We start from the raw sequence: 18,990 nt of genomic DNA, 5'->3' as shown, positions 1-18,990 counted from the left end.
GCTCAGACCAGGTTGCAGAACAATCCTAGTTTCCCTAGAATTTCTAGTTGATTTACTTACAGTGTGAATGTCCTCTCTGATTACAGAAAATTTCCCTCTCCAACCAGATTGTTCTGACCAAACCCTCCATTTCATTCTCTTGCAAGGTCTTTAAGAACTAGACCTTATAAGATGCGGCCATGAAGTAAAAACATTCAGGCATTTTTCTAGATCATTCAAGTATAACAACAAGCCCTCCCTCTCCCCCATATTCCTCCACCAAATCTAGCCTCGTATCACACATTGCTGAACACAACTTATTCTTCAAGTTCATAAATTTTCTCATCATAACGGCAAAATGATTCCAGAGATCTGAATTAGCAAAGTCTTTACCGAAGGTCTTTTGCATCTTTGGATCTGGGCTGGTACAGCATTTTTGTCAATACCAGTGAGGTCAATGAGAGTATCTACATTTATATTGCAATGTATGTTTTATAAATTACTCTTAGGTACAAAAATTTTATCAGCACCGGGTAACTATAATGGAACTGACCAGTAAGCTATTTGTTAGATAGAAACCTGAATTCTCATTATAACTTTATGAAGACAGTAGGAAATCTATTTCTGCCCCTATTTAGAGATGAAATTCAAGAGTAGTTGATCAAGTTCCTTGACCTCGGAATGGTTTCCTCAAAGAGCACAGGGCATTCTGTGGGTGGATCAGGTTACCTAATTCTTCTGCCCACTCTTTTTTCTCTTCAGGCGCAGTAGCCTCTCTAGCACCCAGCAGAGAAGGGTGGCTTGGAGCAACACAACTCTCCAGGTCACCTGGACCAGGCCGATCATATCTTCATCATCTTTGTTCCTCCTTTAAAAAAAGTAAAATTCCGGGATCCCTGGGTGGTGCAGTGGTTTAGCGCCTGCCTTTGGCCCAGGGCGCGATCCTGGAGACCCAGGATCGAATCCCACGTCAGGCTCCAGGTGCATGGAGCCTGCTTCTCCCTCTGCCTCTGCCTCTGCCTCTCTCTCTCTCTGTGACTATCATAAATAAATAAAAATTAAAAAAAAAAAAAGTAAAATTCCATGTTAGAATAAGAAGTCACACAGACAGGCTATAATATAGAAGTTTATAGATCAGAATCTTTTTTTTCTAAATTTTATTGATTTATTATTTATTTTAGATCAGATTCTTTGAGCATAGTTGTGATCCCTCTCACTATTTGTATTTTCACCGAAGGCTCTAGCTGTTGAGTGTCATTCACTCATTCATTTATTCATTCTCAAATACTCAGCTTCTCTATGTGCCAGGTTCTGTTTGAGGTGCTAAAGCTAAAACTTCCAGTAGAGGAAGCAGGCTTATACCTACGGGGTGAATTTGGCAAGTAAGACCTTTGAAGTCAACAGTAAGAGAATAGTCTTCTTGGTCCATGTGTAGGCGGGGAATCATACCATCTATTTATCCCTTGTAGCACTTGGCAAATTTTTAGATGCTTAATATATACTTAAAATTCAGGATTTTAGTGTGCAGTAGAATGAGATTAAGCAGGAAAGGAAGGACCCTATAGACTATATACAGCCATCAGAGCACAGACCCCCAGGTGGCTAAGAGTGGGCCCTGTCTCACACTTGTGCCCATGGTTTGAGTAATCTCCTGCTGAACCCCTGCCTCAGAGCAAAGCAACCCCTGTTGCTGCATACTATTAGGCCTCTTGCAAATCTACTGTCTAGAATGTTAAGTTGAGATGAAATCTGGGCTTGAAGCAAAACAGTATAGAAATATATATAAGTGGGTTAGAGATAGCAGAGTGGACATTACACTTACAAAACATTAAGAATGTCACTGGATTCCAGGATCTATGTCACCCTCTTCTATCAACTGCCAGGAAATTTGTTCACTCTTAGATCTGAGTGCTAGGAAATTGTATAATCACAGACTTGGATTCAAACAAGCAAGCAGTCACCTAGTTAGTAGACTGGATATATTTCAGGAATCTGGTTACAGCTAGACAACAGAAGTCCATGTCACAAGATGGTCCTTACTACTATGAAGCCCATTAGTAAGACCAAGACTTCTGAGTCACTCAAGTGAGATCCCATGATTTCACCTTGACCAAGACCTTCAGTGTGCAGGAAGGGCATTGGGGTAGGGAGGGAGGCCATCTTAATCCATATCTGCTGAGAGTGTAAGCCAGTCAGTGAGAGCAGTCATCATTTCTGTACTGCTGAGAGTCCTCAGAGTTCATCAAAAAGGACAGGGGACCAGCTGATGAGAAGAGATGCCCATCAGAAGCACTCTCTTCCTCTATTTCAAATGAAATCAGAGCTGTTCTGTGTTTTCCTATCTGTATTTCATTTGGAAAACTTGCTGAAGATTAAAAATCATCTAAAAGATGTTCTCAGAACCTCTCACTCTTTAGTGTAAGAAATACCTTGTTAAACATGAAGATTTCCAGACCATTGACCCAGACATTCTGATTCACTCAGTCTGCCCAAAGCTGAGCTGGAACTGATGCTGTGGCATCTTCTTTAAGAGCCACGGACCTAGACCCCAATTGTGGGGCTCAGTGCCCCCTTTGCCATGCTTCTCCAATCAGGGGTAATCCAAAGGAAGCAATTGGCCAATGGTGGAGAATGTAAATACTTTCCCACTTCCTTCTTCCTTTACTTCCTGGGGAAGTCCTCTAAATATCGCACAACCTAAAAACCAGAATGGCTCTCATAGAGCCCGGTGGGGGCAGGGGGACTACAGCTCTTCTTTGTCTGAAATCCTCTTCTCTGCCAGACTTTTCTTACAGCAGAGCTTGCTTGGAAGGCCAGGGGCACACAGTATTAAGTCTTCATTCCTTGCCATTCTTTCCTTGTTCTGCTTCAGGCTCAAGTACCCCTGAGTCAGTGGCTTGTAAGCTCTAGGGGGCAGAGCTCTCCTCAACCAGGGTAGATACACCTTTGTATTCAGGGAAGGTAGGAGCACCAGGCTTATAATAAGCCAGTAGGAGCTAGAATTTGCACTGGGTTTTACTGTTTGCCAAACATTTCCACACTTACTATTTCATGTGATCCTTATTCAGAAGGAGTGCATACGCTAGCAACAGGGTGGAACCCGCCCATAGAGAAACTCCCAACTCATTCTTACCAACCTCAACCAGTGGCCACTTATGTATGCTGTCACTTTACGCGACTATCAGACACAGCATGGCCAGATCCCAAACCCCCGTTTGGGGCCTCACATGTATCCAGGATGTTGGAGTCACGGGCAGGTGTTGGGATATGGTTGGCAATTCATGTTCAACTGGGCACTGAATCACATCCATGTGTTCCCTCTGCTTCTTTCCCTTCCCACCGTGAGGATTATGCTGCCACGTGAGTATTATTATCCCCCTTTTATAAATAGGACTCACAGGCTCAGAGAGGCTGTGGTTTCCTCAGGGCCTCACAGCCAGTACATGGCAAAGCCAGGCTGTCAGAGCCATTTCAGACTCTTCGGGTCTTCCAGTTTTGAAAGTCTTTATTTTATGTCATTTCCAAGTGTTTCATTATCACCATCAGGATTCACTAAACCATCTTACTATAACTGCAGATACCCACACATGACAGTTACTGAGACACATTGCGATTAGTTTACCTTGGCAGCTTATCACTTTGAGAATTTGGAAGCCATAGGCCACCATGTGTTAGAGGTTTGGGTGGGTTGAGGATATTTAAATGAAAATGGATTACATGTCCGAACCAGGAGTGTTCGGCACCTGCCTTCCTTCTCACTCTACCCTGTTGCATTTCCCGTTTGTCCCTGTCAGTAGCCCGGAAACGATTCTGAGGGCAAGAATGGGACTCATGGTAACAAACACTGCTAGCAGCTTCTATAGACTGTCGAGGTGCTATGAGGGGTGCAAGTGGAGGGAAGCACTCAGAGTGTCCCGAGCGTGTCTTATTGCAGCCCCCCAACTGGCAGCAGAAGCCACAGATGAAAATGGTGTCCCTTCTTGGGTCCAGGTTGGCTTTTCTAACTAGAAGGCCTCATGCTGAGGCCCATCTGACTGAGGACAAGGAGACCAGGCAGTTGCTCCGGTGGTCAATTTCTGGAACATTGTCACAGGGCTCCTTCAACAGGAATGTGTCCAAATGGAATTGTAAGGGTTATTATTTCCATTATTTTCCTCTTTCTTAGTACAGTAGATGCTTAAATGTCAGTCGTAAATAGCTCGAGTGCTGTGCAAGCTGGTTCAGTTCTCAGCCCAAAGAAAAATCTGTCTTCCTCACACAGTCTGTGAGCCATTCCTGCAGCTTCCCCATTTATAGACTCTGTATTAAAATGAAGAGTCCATTTCTTCACCACTTCCAGGGCGTAGACTTAGTAGAGTTCTGGCTAGATGAAGACCTGAATGATGTTGATGGCCATGGCTGGGAGCCAAAAAATGACAACCAGATTGTAGAGATTCCACTTTTAAGAGCAGTACCATTTTAAACTCAAGGGTGGTGGGTAATGAGAGAAAAAATTGCTAAAGAATTGCTTATACATTTTAAAGAATCTAGAAATACTTCTGAGCTTATTTCATGGCAATAATAATCACTTCTATTTACTAAGGGCCTACTACATGCCAGGGAATGCAATATGTACTTATATAAACATTCTCCTATATAATGCTTTCCACAACCCTATAAAATAGGTATTATTTTAAAAGAGAATGACTCTGAAGGAGGAAAATGGTTTACCCAAATTGGATAAATTAACACAGTTGGTTAATGGGGAGCATCCAGGATTCAAACCCAGATCCAAGTTATGCATGCAATGGATAGAAATGAAATAGTGACTAAATCCAAAAATTGGCCAAAAGAAATTTCTGAAATGTCTGTTTCTACTTTTGAGGGTTTTCAGAATTTTTTAGTGGTTAGGTGATTTTATTGATTTTTATTAATTCAATGTCTTGCTCCCTGATGAAAGTGTTTATACATTATGAAATATTGGTCCAGTGTGAGTGAATTGTCTCTGATCTTGGCAGTAAGGGACCTCAATAAAAATGGCAAGATTCTCTTAAAATTTTGTCCATGAGCTCAAGCCCTAGTAGTCTGAATGAACTATGTCACCAAACAGACGACGTTTGAGTCCTAGTTCTGAAACTCCATAGCTCTGAGGATTTGAGTAAGTTATTTTTACTTCCCTACTTCTTTGTCTATGAATTGGGGACAATGCTGCATAGCTCAAATGTTGTCGTAAGGATGAAAATTTTCTATATGAAACACGTAGGACAGTGCCTGCCTTAGAGCAAATAAATATTCGTTCCTCTCCTTCCTTCTGACAATTCCCTGAGCAGTTGGCAAAACACTAACCAAAGTGTTCTACAAAAATACCAGAGCAGAGCAAGAGAGAAAGTGCTGAACTGAGTAGGAACATATATAGTGACTGTTTTAGTTCCGCTACCCATTTGTGTTAAGATAAAGGCTAGATCTATGAATGATTCCAAATATCTGGACATTTGGAAATATTAAAACGGTTGCATGAATTTCCCACTTTTCTCTTATTTGCATGGTATCATATAAGTAAAGTGCTGGTTATAAAGGCAGGGAATGCAGCAGCTCCTGTGCTTCTATCACATCTCTGTGATGGGAATATTTGTTTGAATCACCCGCTTACAAGATAGGACTATCAGATGGCCATCTGAGAAGGAATGCACAAGTTTTCTCATACTAAGGCACCATGTGAGTAGTAAGCATGGGACTCCCTGGGCCCTTCTCTGAGTAAGGCTGGGGTGTATAAAATCAGGCGGGGAGCCAACAGGAATAGAGTCCTGTATCTACTCTGTATGTCCCTGTCCCTGGGCTCCCTGATTTGAACCCTCCCATTCCTCACCAGGGTCCGTCCGTCCCTGCCCCTACCCATGCAGCAGTTAGAAGACTGAGGCCAAAAACAAAACAAAACAAAACAAAAAAACCCTACCTTTCCTCAAGTAACCTGCAAAATTATAGTCTCTGCAGAAAAATAATTAGGGTCACAAAGCTCATAAATACATATCCTTCCTTCCACTTGGCTAGCAAACAACTGTACCACCAAAAAGCTGAGGCACTGCCAGCTTTCCCCGTGTCTCTGATACCTTCTTGTCCTCCTCCGGAGCATGAACCCATCAAGCCACTGGCAGAAATGGACTCTGTCGGGGCTGGTCCTCCACAGAGCTGCGGGACGGACGGCCCCCTGATTGTGCCTGCCACCACCAGCCAGGGCCCCACAGAGGGAACCGCTTTCAGCACCCAGCCTTCTTTCTCCTCTGTTGCCTTTCCCTCTTCCTACTTGCACATTCTGGAGAAAAGAGTACTTTATATCTCCCTTCAAGAATATGTTCTCTATGTTGTCATATATAGTGTGGAACCAAACATATTACTTGGTTTCTCCTGTGTGTGTTTATCTTTCTCACTAAAACATAAACTCCAAGGAGGCACATGGTCTGCCTTATTCCCCGTTGTGACGCCAGTACTCCGGTGCTTAGTAAAGAGTCTTTGAGTGAATAAAGGTGTAAAACCGGAAATGCTTGTGCTTGGAGAAGAAAAAGAAAAAGTAGCATTTAGAGAGCGCCAACTGCGTGCCAGGCACATGCTCAGCACTCCACCAGGGCCTTTTCTCTCAATCCTCTGAGACCTGCACACTTGTCAAGTAGATGCTGTGAACCCCCTCAGTTTATGAAAATAGACCAACAGGCACAGACACACGCAGCAGCCAGTGTTCCTTCTAAAGGGTCCAGCGAGCAGCCGGCTTCACTGCAGTGGCAGTGGCCAACCATGGCAGTGCTTGGCCTGATCCCTGAAATGACATCCCCAGGTCACGCAGAAGCTGAAGGCTTTTTCCCATCCCTAGCTATTGGGGGGGTTGGGAAGTGATTGCTGTTGGGTGTTGTTTCCAGGAAGAGTCACAAAGGTTTCTGCTGAGCCTGCCCAGAGACACTTGGCTGAGGAAGTAGTCCCAGGGGACCACACTGTGGCCCGGGAGGGGCTCCCCCTGCGTGCTGCCTCTTTACATTGTCCCCGTGCTCGTGCTCAGGGAGGGGTCAGTCTTTGATTCTGCACACTGTCCGTCCAGCACTTTTCCTGGTGCCCGGCATTTGGTGGTGGTTCCCAGCCTCACGTTAAATGAAAAGGAGAGTTAAACAATTTGCAAAAGCCATCTGCTACATGAACAACCTACTAAGTACATAGCTCCCAACACGGTGCCTTGATGAGAGGTGCGGGCTGATGCTGTTCATCCCTATCCATGAGGGCCCACAGTTGGGTCGAGCCTCTGTGTTGAACCTTACTCCACCACCACGTGGTAGGGGCCCCTGGGGACGGGCCTGTGCTTGTTGCCACTCCCAGCGGGCACCAAGAGCCAGTATCGAAACTGTGCAACACGTTTCCTTTTCTTTCTCCTACTTCTAGAAGAGAATGTGGCTCACTCCTCCAGGAGAGCTGGAATGCTCTGGAAGTTTAGCTTCAAACAGTCACTCATCAGCCCCCTGGAGGGTTACAAGTTGGGTGACCATTGTTCACTTACCGATGTATGTGTATTCTGGTTTTTTTTCCACAAAGATTGCAATGGTAGATTTTTAAGGAAAAGACAGATGTAGTAAAGAGTCTAATATATTTCCTATCTTGGAGGCCATGGGTCTAAGAATCATTGTCTGGCTTTTGTTTAAACCTCGGGTAGTGGGTTCTGTGTTTTTCCTTCAGGAATTTAACCAGAAACATTTCTGAAACAAGGTGTGCTCTAAACACTGAGAAGGCACAGATTTTCCGAGAGCTACACTGTCCAGGATAAGAGCCATGAGCGACATGTGCCTATTTAAATTTTAATTAATTAAAATTAAATAAAGTTAAAGGGCCAGTTCCTCTGTCGGACTAGCTCTACCTCAAGTGCCTGGCAACCATATGCAGCGACTGTACCGGACAGCGAGATATTGGTAGAAATAGATCATTTCCGTCATGGAAGAGAGTTCTGTTGGATGGTGCTGCCCTAGATGACACCCTTCTGTTAACATAGTTAGTTGTGTAATTCCTCTCTTGTCTGACTCTCCCCACTCCCCTTCCACTTTGGGAGGAAAACCCACACCCAACTTCATGGGCCTGCTTTGTCATCATTAGCAGCAGGAGTGACCTGGACTCCTGATCGAACGTAGACCCCATGTGACAAAGTGAAGGGGAAGGTGTTTTTAGGAATGATGTTTAAGGAATGTGTGAAGCACATAGAGAATATTACAGGGGAAAACAGAAGATAAAGCAATGTATATAACAAACATTACAGTTTTGTGTAATACATCTGGCCATATCTAAATGTAGAAATAAAACTTTCTCCTTTCTTTGTTTATACTCTTCTACATGTTCTGGTTGGTACAATTAATTCCAAATATATATACATATATTTTATAATTAGGAAAACAGGTGTATTTTTAGAAGGGAAAAAACTTCTCAAAATTGACAAGAAGAGGAATGATTCTCCTTGAACTTCAGGAACTGCAATGTGGGTAGATCAAGCTTATCTGGAGATTCCGCCCCTGCCATTTTTGGAGGCAAAGTAACGTGTTAAATGGAGTAGGGGTGATTTTATAATTGAAGGTGACAGCCAACATTTATTGCCAACATGAATGTCCGTGTGTGTTCTTACGCTGTTATAACTGTGTGTGCTCTTGCTCCAACAGCATTAGCAATCCTCAAGGACGAGGCATGATCTTCTGTTTCCTTGGGTTTTCCCACACCACCTGATGACCATCATTGACTATCTGACTGACACATTAGCCGACCTTGCCCTCAAGCTTATGTTTTATGCCCATTAAATGTGTTAACATCTTGCCTCACTTTGCTTTTGGTCTGAGGAGTACTGTGCTCCATCCACATTCACTGCATGAAATCCCACAGCTGGAATACAGGAGCCGCTCATCAGAAGACGAGTTAGGCTTCCTCAGGGCTTGTGTGTGTGGCGAGACCCTAAAGGATTTCTTAAACCCTTCGTTAGTTTTATGGAACTAGCACCGGGAAGAGGGCATGGTAAGGCTCTTTGATTTGCCTGACCACAGCCATCCACGCCAGTGTACTTGGCATCTCTGGTGACTGGCTTCTTGGAGCGAGGGATTTCATAAAGAGGATTTTCTTTCCCCGAGTTGGCTGTGAGAGCCATCAGACATGCTTGCGGGACCGTTCTGGTTTCAGCTGTTCGTCGTGTCAGCCAAGACACCCACAGGCATGAATTAGAGTCCACTGTGCCTTCTCACTGTAACCCAGGCGGCCGGGGGCGGGGGGCGGGGGATCTGGGGGCTGTAACCCAGTATGCTGGATTTAAAAGTTCATGTCGCCGGGTGTGTTTCACTGCATCACAGGCCCTTTTAAACTCACATGTCGCAACACTCAGTTGTAGGGGGAAGCCGTGTAACAATTCTGCTCTTTTAGAAGCATGAGAGAAGATATGGAAGAGAGAGAATCGGTTTTCATAAAGGCCAGAGGTCTCTATCCGTGAACCTGACCTACCTGCGTGTTTAATGTCCCTATTCAGGGAGTTGCAAGAGTTTAGCAAGAGATGTCTTCTGCTCTTGGAAGGGAAACCGTTTCCTGAGGAATGCTATCAGGGAATTTACAGGTGACCGATTTGAGCAGAGCCAGCAGAGTGATATAAATAGCAAATATGGTCTGTTCTCCTCCATGAGGAGACATTACATCCTAAAAAACCCACCCATGGTGGTTCAGGATCATGTTTCCCTCCTGATATATGTGCCTGGTCACCAGGTATCCAAAGTCAAGATCAGTCCAGGGAACCTCCCAAACCACAAGCTGCTCATCCCTCAGACTTCCTTCAAACCCCTCAAACTTGTTGCTGTTTTGAGCCTGCACTGGGCTGAGTGAAGAAATCGAGATATGTGTCGATTAGTGGAGGATCTAAGGACCAATATGGACAAGATGTATACAGCTCAGGTCCCTATGGGGACATGAATGTTCCAGAGGACTTTGCCTGGGGAGCAGATGTGCTCCATCCATATGCCTGCTGCTGTATCCATTCTTATATTTGATTATTATTGAAAGACTTACTTGTTACCCTTTTGAAAATTTTATTTCTCTTAATAACTAGGGTTTTGTTTTAATTTTTTGAGGATTGGGTGGTTATAAAATCATTTCACTTTTAATTTTACTTATTTAACAAACCTATATAAAATAAAATATACAAGTATTAATTATATAATTGTATTATCAAATTATATTCTATAATATGTAAATATTAACTCATTTAATCTTTATAATAACTCAGTGAGGTGTAGGTACTACTTTTAACCTCATTTTGAGTTTAGAAAACAGACACTGGGAGGCTAAGTAATTCACTAACATTACACAGTGTGTGAGTGGTTAAGCTAGGTCTTGAATCCAGGAAGTCTGGCTCCAGCATACTTGCTCTTCCCCACTATTAAAATTCAGAAAAATATAAAGCCAAAAATGCCAGCCCAAAAGGCAAAGGTTGCCTTGCCAGGGCACCTGGGTGGCTCAGTCGGTTAAGCATCCAAGTCTTGATCTCAGCCCAGCCCATGATCTCAGGGTCCTGAGACTGAGCCCCGCACAGACTCTGTGCTCACTGCGGAGCCTCTCCCTCCTGTCCCTCCCCACCATTCATGTGCTCTCTCTTCCTCTCTTTCTCTCTCTCTTAAAAAAAAAAAGAAGAAGAAGAAGAAATGGTGCGTTGCCATCTATGCTACTGGCACATGAGTGTGCCCAGTCTCCATATTCAGTTTTGTAACTTGCTTTTGTTTCCTTCTGAACCTTATATAATGGTCTTTCCATGTTGTTAAAACTCCTTGTAGATATTGTTTTAATGCCTACTTAATATTTTCATCATGTAAATGTACCCCTCTTTGCTTAATCATTCCCTTATAGTTGCCTGTTGGGCCGTTGGGGTTTCTGTTCTAATAGCTAGCCCTGTAATCACTACCTCTATGCAGAATTGCTTCTGTTCTTTGGAATAGACTTAGAATACCTCCTTAGAAGTAAAATCCCCAAGTCCTGGTGTATGAATATGGACACTTTTAGGGTTCTAGATACAGATAGTCCAATGGTTTTCCAAGAAGTTTGCACTCTCACAGAGTCTACAACACTGGACAGAAACAACTTTGTCATTCTCACACCAGCACAGAGAATGGTTTCTAGAAATCTTTGCTAATGTGATGGGTAGAATATGATATTTTATTATAGTCATGATTCTATTTCTTTGTTGGCTAGAGGACTGAGTTTGTCCATATTCGTTGATCAGTTATCTGAGTCTCCAGGTGGTTTGGTTGGGTCCTTTGCCCATCTCTCTGCCAAGATCATACACAGAAGCCTTTAGAGATCAAACAAAGAAGGGTTAATGGTTTCCCATTCTTTGTTCTCCTGCCTTGACGTGTTATCCCCCCGGGTATTTTCCTAGTCTGTACTGCTATACGTGCTTTTAATCCCTCCCCACAAACCTTATGGGCATTTTCCCCCAAAATTCTATATAAAGTATACTACTATCTACTTTTAAATGATATTATTTCATTTTCTGTGAGTGTTCCTGATGCATAAATCTGCATTGGTCCTTATTTCTTGGATCACAAGCTCCTAGAGGGCCAGACTGTGTTTTTAGGAGCAGTTCTGCACGTGTTCTTGGTGATGTTGCCAGCAATCACAGAACAGGCCTCCTGGCCAAGGGTGGTGTGAGCATTTACACTGGCTACCTTGAGAATACTAACCAGAAATGAGAAGGGTCATGAGCATAGTTGGCTGGATGTGCCAGTGTGCCCTGGTTGTACTTGAAGAGAGTCAAAAAGAACCTGAATAACACCTCCCTTACCTGTTGATCATTAAGAAACGGAGCAGTTCTAGTGGAAGAAGGCATACAGGACTAGGGCCCGTGGATTAGCCCTGTGTTCTCCATCATCTAATAGGAACCCCGAGGCATGTTCTCTGTTAATCCCTTGTGTTTTTTTCCTACTAGAGTAGTGATAGCAATAATAACCGAGGTTTATAAAGCACCTTAAAATGTTACACATGGTCTTTCTTACCCCTTCATCTTCACAATAGCCAGTGAAACCGACAGTCACATTTTGCAGTTGAGCAAACAGACACAGTGAACAGCAACTCTCCCTTCAATAAAGTATCAAGTGAAGATTTCATTATTAGGTTTTTAAAAGCCTATTATACTGCAGGCAAACAATCCGTTGACTTAGATGTATCATGAGGCCAGGAGGAAGAAGGAAAAGGTAAGGTATCTTGGGAGGTGTGGAGGATCATGGGGCAGGACCACAGACACTCCCTAGAAACCTCTGTTACACAAGAAAAAAGCATTGAAAGAGATCAATGAAACAAGAGCAGCAGAATGTTGATGATTATCTTCAAATATTAAGCGATCTTTCCCCATATTCATTACAGGATATCTTCACTTCTAATTGTCCCATTTACGGCAAAAATCAGCAGTGATGATACAGCACATCCCATCCTGTAGGATACTTCATGTGCCTATTCAAAATGATGATATAAATGTGTATGAACTTACCTGTTAGAAGGACAGATGGTTGGATAGATCTATGTTGCTTTTTTTTTTTTTAAGTGGGCCTTGATAAGAGCATGCTTCAGGTTTTACCAAATGTAAAAAGCAGGGTAGAATTTAAGATAAAGGAAGTGAAGATATACTCAGAACCCGGTGAGAGGGATGGGGTAGGCATGTTCGCCAAAGGTCAGGCCTGCAGTCTCCAGGACTCTTCAGAGCATGGAGGGAAGGTAAGAAGCCCTTCAGCTTCCTGTACTGGAGCGGGAGATAAAAATGTCATGAGCCAACAAGCTCTGACAGCCCCTGAAGGTACAAGAGCTTCTGCTCCAGTAGTGCATTTCAGATGCTCGCTCAGATTTTACAGGGGGGCTTCAGAGTTAAAGGCATTTTGTTGTTTGCAGCCAGGCTGAGCGCGGGTCTGGCTGTGTCGGGGTGATATTGCTATGTGGGAGTTGGGCTCTGCAAGAGCTCACTGCCTTGCTTGCATTTCAGGATTTTACGGGCAGCTGCAGACCTTCTGCCCCCCGCAGTACCCCGACTCCCAGAGAACCGTGCTGCCCAGCAGCTCCTGTGGCGCTGTACCTTCCTTCGAGGACTGCCTGGCCCCCACACCCATGGGTCAGGCTGGCTTTGATGTGTTCCACAGAGCCTTCTCAGCCCACTCGGGCATTGCAGGTATGTTGTTGTCTGTGACTTAGAAACTCCTGCACACTAGCAGGTGAGACCAGGTGGGTTTCCTGTGCCCGGCCTGGACTAGGCATGAGCCCGCACATGGCCACATCCAATCTTGTTGAATCTACCCCTGAAATGGCTCTCCTCCTCATGCTTCTCTCCAGCCCCACTCCAACCACCCTGGCTCAGGGACCTTAGTATCTCTCCCAGACTATGGCAACAGCCACAGCCTTCCAGCAAGTTCCCTGAGTTGACTCTGTCTTTAAAATTCTGCCTTCCATACCGCCACGAACATTGCCTTCCAAAAATGAAGGTTTAAATAAACCCCTTTCTTCCTTGGATACTCTATATTCTAGTCTCCAGTTGCCTAAAGAATGAAGTCTACTTCCAACGAGGCATCCAAAGCTCCCAGGAGGTAGGCCTGATCAAACTGACCAGACTCTCTCCCTTACACATGTCCCTACATGTGTTCCACCTGAACTTGGCCAGAGCACTTGGCCCCACAGCCTTTCCCTCCCTGTCTTTGCACTCTGTTTCCTCCTTCTAGAATGTTCTTTCCTTACCTCTCCATCTGAGAATCTCATCTTTATGACTCAACTTTAATATCATCTCCTTTTTGAGGCCATCCTTGGCCTTGCCCAGAGCACTTTGCGTTTACTTCTACTCAGCCTGTATTATGTGCCAAGACTTATTTTAGCCATCTGCCTGCAAGTTCACCTCCTCCCCCCATTAAGGTCCCTGAGGACAGAGGCTACCTAAGGGCCTAGCCCATGACCCCACTCAGTGTTTGCTGAGTGCACGCACCATGGATGTGGCCAGGCAGGAGCGTTAACCTCATGTTCTTTCTCTTCCAGTGTATGATTTACCTTCAGGGTCCTCGAGCCTCTTCGGGGAGTCTCTTCGCGGCGGGCCTGAGGATGCCACATTCTTGCAGATCAGTGCCATGGACCGCTGTCCTAGCCAGCTCTCCTCTGTCTATACCGAAGGCTAAAGGCTCCCAGGGCCTCCACTCCCACTGGCCTCCAGAACCTTTTCATTGCTTGCCATCTTTTTTTTTTCATATTCTCATAGACTGAGGAAAGGATGTCAGCCTCTTCACTGGAACCCACAAGGTCACCGATGTGTCTTTGGAAGGTGGGACTGGTCAGAGCTGGGCTCTGCAGGAATATTTGCAGTTGCTCCTCTTTCTCTCTGGGTTTCCTGGTGACTAGCAGGACTGACTGTCTTTTCAAAGGGAATTTAAGAGTCACTCTGCCAGATACCTGTTACTTCCAGCTGTCACTTCTTCCTCAAAGGACACCAGTGAAATGATGCGCATATGAAAACACAGTTTGTGGATCACCCTTGCACAAAACTCCAAACAGGGAAGGACTACCCAGATTGCCAGAAGCACAGGGCAATGCCTCACCGCTGCTCATCCTCCCCGCTGGCTCATGTGAAACCAGGCAACCAGGGAAACCTACTCCCAAAGTACAGAGTGGGCTTGGAGAAGCCTGGGTTCCTGGCACCGACCCCGGCCTGACACCCCAGTGAGCCGGCTGCCTCTCTCCTCTTACTATCCCCATGCTAACCGAATGCTTTTCAGTATTTCTCCAAAAGCAGGATCAGAAGGTTCTGTCAAGCACAGTCCCTTGAAAGGCACTACAACTTGTTTTATATCCCAGCAACATATCTTAGTTCTTTTATTTTAAAGACTTGTTATTTACATCTACTTTTAAAGGAAAAAAAATATTTAGAGGTCTGTGTTTTGGATGGAAATAATTATTTTAATCACCCCCGTTATATCCCTTCTCCCCCAGCTATAGCTGTGCTGGGCCCCACCTCACAGCATCAGTGAGCCACCCCTACAAGGGTAGTTTCCCATCTAGCAAAAGCCACCTGCGGGATATGAGGTGGGCCCAGCCCCTTGCCAGTGCTGTAGCAGGAACCCTGGAGGGTTGACTATTCCGTGACTCCACCTCAAAGACCTTGGACAACTGCAAAGATCGCTGGACTGGTTGACCCATGGCCTCCACGTGGGTGCTTTGCCCAGGGTCATTCTGGTGTGAGAACAGGGACCCACGGAGCTGAGATCCTGGTTGTCTCAGAAAAACAAACTAGAGGTGCCCCATGTCCAGTTATTTTGCACAGCTTCCGCTTACCTCCTTTGGGATATCTACTCACCCATCCATCTGTCCCTCCCCCATGCCCTCCTCTCCCTCCTCCTCATTATGCTCCCCTGCTTCTTGTCTGCGTTCACACACACCCATCTGCCCTTACCCACCTGACGGGCACTCTGAGCAAGCTCTGCCCAGAGGCAGGTAGAGGGGAAGTCCAGGGAAGGTAGGCAGAAGTTAACTTTTCCTGAAACTCTCATTTGAGGGCCTGGGATTCTTACAGCGCTCTTGGTCGTTTGTTAGCAACCCTGAATAGGAAGCCACTTTCTGTGATGCGTTTACAAAGCTTATTAAAAAGATCTCAAACCCATTCATAGGCCCTAAAAAGTAGCCAAACCCCAAAGACACGTGTAAACTCTGACTTTCCAGAACGGTCCCATGTCACAGTTTCCTTTCTCTTGTAAAGTGAAACAGTGCTACTTGTCCAGCCGAGATCATTATGGTCTCCAACAGGCTTTACCCAGCAGGGTGTCAGACTTGGGATCCGGGGCCAGTTTGTACCCCGACAGACCGGTCCTAGCAGTCGGGCTGCACTGTGGCTCGCTAGCAGCTCGATGGGGACTTGATCCCAATGTGCCCTAGAGTGGGAAGACCAAAGAGCCAAGTGTGGGGCCTGCTTTTACAGTGCTCGAGGCCAGGCTGGTTTCTCTGACGCGTGAGCTCTGAGCTGAGGACAGCCACTGTGCAGACATCCAGGGCTGCCAGAGAGCTAAGTTACTAACTTTACAGAAGTCCACTTTGTTTTACGAAAGAAGGCTCCTCAGGCCTCCCTGCCGGGTGAGCCCTCAGACTGCAAGTCAGATGCCACCCTCCTTGCCGGCTTTGTGGGTCATGTCCCCGGGCCTAAACCGGGACACATGCGTGCTAACTCTGCCATCCCTCGTGTGTCCTTGGTCACACTTGGGAAAGGAAGGTAAGCTCTGCTATCTTTAGACAATGTGTCCATTCTTAAATACTGGAGCCTTTGTAGGGACCTCAGAACAGGCTTCATTTGTGTGAGGAGGAAGGAAAAGACGAAAAGCAAGGTTGTTATTGCAGTGATGTCAGCCCTGCCGTGTGGCTTGATATAATGAAAGTGGGCAGCGGGGGAGGAGGAGGACAAAGGCAGAGGCTGGGCCTCAGAAACTATGGATGTCATCTTCCTCTTTGGCTGGAGGAGATGCGCCTGCGCCAGTGTCGGGTCAAACCCAGGCCTCGAGGTGGCCCTGCCCCTCTCTTGCCTCACTGCTGCTCTCAGGGTGTTGGGGCGCAGCCGGAACAGAGGCCAGCCCCTGAAGGGCACTGGTGGCAGTTGAGGGAGCGGCTAGTGCAGCCCGCAAGCTCCGGTGTCCCCTCTTAGCTGTGGAGCATCCTGGTGGCTCCAGGTTTGAGCCTAGGCCCTCAGGGTGTGACACGTTCCAGTTCCTTGTAAACTGCACATGCTGTTCTCAGATTCCAGAACCTCACCTGACCTCCAGGTTCGTCCCTGGCTTTCTTTCTCACCTTGCACGAGATTCACAGATGTGTTCCTCGTTACATTTGTGGCAGTGAAAGTAGAAACTTCCAAAAATTCATTCCTTTCCGTTTCCTGGCCATTTTCAAAGTCTCGATATGTAACCAACCACTTTCATAAACAGCAGAGATTGTCCTTCCCCTCTTTTGAAACAAAACAAAACAAAAAAGCTGGTGCTTGTGAAAATACACACAGCTCAAAGCCAATTATCCTATTACATTGAAAAAAAAAATCAATCTGCCTACATTTCATTGGCTGCATTGTCCTAATTCCCTAAAGGGACTGCCTCAAAATGTCAGTTATAAGTTAGCATCTGATCAGCTGTTAAATATTAAAGTATGTCCTAGTCCCATGAAGTGTCTCCCTCTACAACTCCCATCTCCCCAAGATTGCATCGGGGATTCTAAAGTGGACAGAGGCCATTCAGCGGACCCACTGATAGAACGGAGTGTTGGTGGTGGTCTGTTGTTTTTAAATTACCCGCTGTCAGGCACATTAGTAAGTTAGAGCAGAAGTAAATGTTCAGCTCCCCTGCCCAAGAGCCTTGACTGTCCATTCGCCTCGAAGTATTGGGAATAGCAACTGTAAATGTCCAATTTAATTATTTGGTATTTTATTTGACTGTTTGACCGTGACGTTTTCTAGCAGCATTTTGTAATGGCACTTTTTGTTGGTGGTGTGAGATTTCTGCAGTTACTTTTTATTTTCCTATTCTTTTCTTTTTTCTTTTCTTTTTTTTTTTTTTTTTTTTTGCAATGGATAAAGAAAAAAAAAAAGCCAGTCATTGGAGAAATGGCGAATGTAAAAAAGAAGAGATTTATTTTGTACAGACAGCAGAGCATCCTGTGTAATGTTGCTGACATAAAGCACTTTGGGGGGAAGAGTGGAAATCTGGTTTCCATAAATCACATGGACTCTTGTACATAGTTATATACACTCACGTAGAGAAATGAACTGTATGTCATACTGGATATGGGGCCGATTTTACTTTAGGGGCACATCTGGTGCTTATTGTCATAAATCTTTTAAAGAATTAGGTACACTTTTTTTCTATTAATATGTATAGTTTTGTGATTTGTCACAGTTATGTTTCGTATAATCATAAGTTATTTTGTCTTGTTTCATGAAGTCCTTTTTTTTATGTCAAAAGTAAAATGAAGGGATTGTGCACTTGGTACAGAATAAAACTGGAACTGGAGAAAACACCGACCTGCCTGAAATCCTCCTTCAGCCAGCCAGGGCCTCCTGAAGCACAGTGGTAACAACTGGGGGTTGGAGGGGTTGTTTGTTTGTTTGTTTTACTATTTTGTTTTGTTTTACCATAAGCCTCCTTCCCATTGGGGATGGTAATTATAATTAAAAGCAGATGGGGGTGGGGGAGGGCGAGTCTAAGGCAGACTTTAAAATGCCGCATTGCTTTGGGCCAGAGCTGCAGCCTGGATTTAATTATAGATATGAGGACAAAATGGCAGTAAAAATGAATGTGTCCCTGAATCCTTTACATGTTGGGAGTGTCCATAAATAAAACATGAAGTTTTATTTCATCAGATTTAATTAAAGCTTTTATACATGTTTTATTGGTTATTCTATTAATCCGCTTCACAAACTGGATAAATGTGTGCTAGGGTTTGGGGCTTATTTGTGCCTTTTCAATGCAATGCTACATCATGCTTCAGAAATGCCTCGAAGTGCTCGGTCCTTCAGGTGAGGGGGTTACAGCATGCTGGCCATCAGGGATTGGACCTTCTCTGGCCTGTTTTCCTAAAACCCTGCAGAAAAAGACACAAGTGTCTGCTTCCCATGAGCCGATACCTCAACCTTTGAAGTCCTCTGATTGCCCAAAGGAGAAAGGGGTGGTTAGCCGTGCACCCTGCAGGCTTTGGCAGGCTGCCTGACCCATTGGCTGTGATGAGCTTCCCTCCTCGGCTACTATTACAGGAGCTGGAGCCGTTAGGTAGGGAGAGAGGGTGGTCAGGACATTCTCACACCTGGCTGACCTGGAGCCACGCGCTTGAACCTAAAAGAGACCCCATTCCAATCAAGGATCCTTCTTGGAAAATTGACTGTTTTCTTGCAACAATTTTCCAGACTTCAGATACAAAGCAGAAGAGATGATGTCTTGCGTGCACCTTGTCTAGCTCTTCAGGGAACCAGGGAGGGGCAGGCAGCAGACCCCTGTGGTTCAGGTTTTGAAA

General features: G+C 45.1%; 1 protein-coding gene across 22 annotated transcripts in view; it reads left to right on the top strand.

The window, feature by feature from the left end:
- Nucleotides 1-18,002, top strand: part of GLIS3 (GLIS family zinc finger 3) — a 546,483-nt gene extending 528,481 nt beyond the window's left edge. For 21 of the 22 annotated variants that reach the window (XM_038527224.1, XM_038527215.1, XM_038527216.1 and 18 more), the window contains 2 exons: nucleotides 12,968-13,150; nucleotides 14,002-18,002. In XM_038527224.1, coding sequence (XP_038383152.1) covers nucleotides 12,968-13,150; nucleotides 14,002-14,138 — 320 coding nt within the window. In that variant the 3' untranslated portion in view covers nucleotides 14,139-18,002. Of the gene's footprint in view, nucleotides 1-741; nucleotides 912-12,967; nucleotides 13,151-14,001 lie in introns of those variants that run through there. The other variant, XM_038527227.1, reaches the window with a different exon arrangement.
- Nucleotides 18,003-18,990: the final 988 nt, after the last annotated feature.

Source organism: Canis lupus, chromosome 1 (genome assembly GCF_011100685.1).
Source record: "Canis lupus familiaris isolate Mischka breed German Shepherd chromosome 1, alternate assembly UU_Cfam_GSD_1.0, whole genome shotgun sequence".
NCBI classification, from domain to species: Eukaryota; Metazoa; Chordata; class Mammalia; order Carnivora; family Canidae; genus Canis; species Canis lupus.
This window is presented reverse-complemented; position numbering and strand designations above follow the sequence as displayed.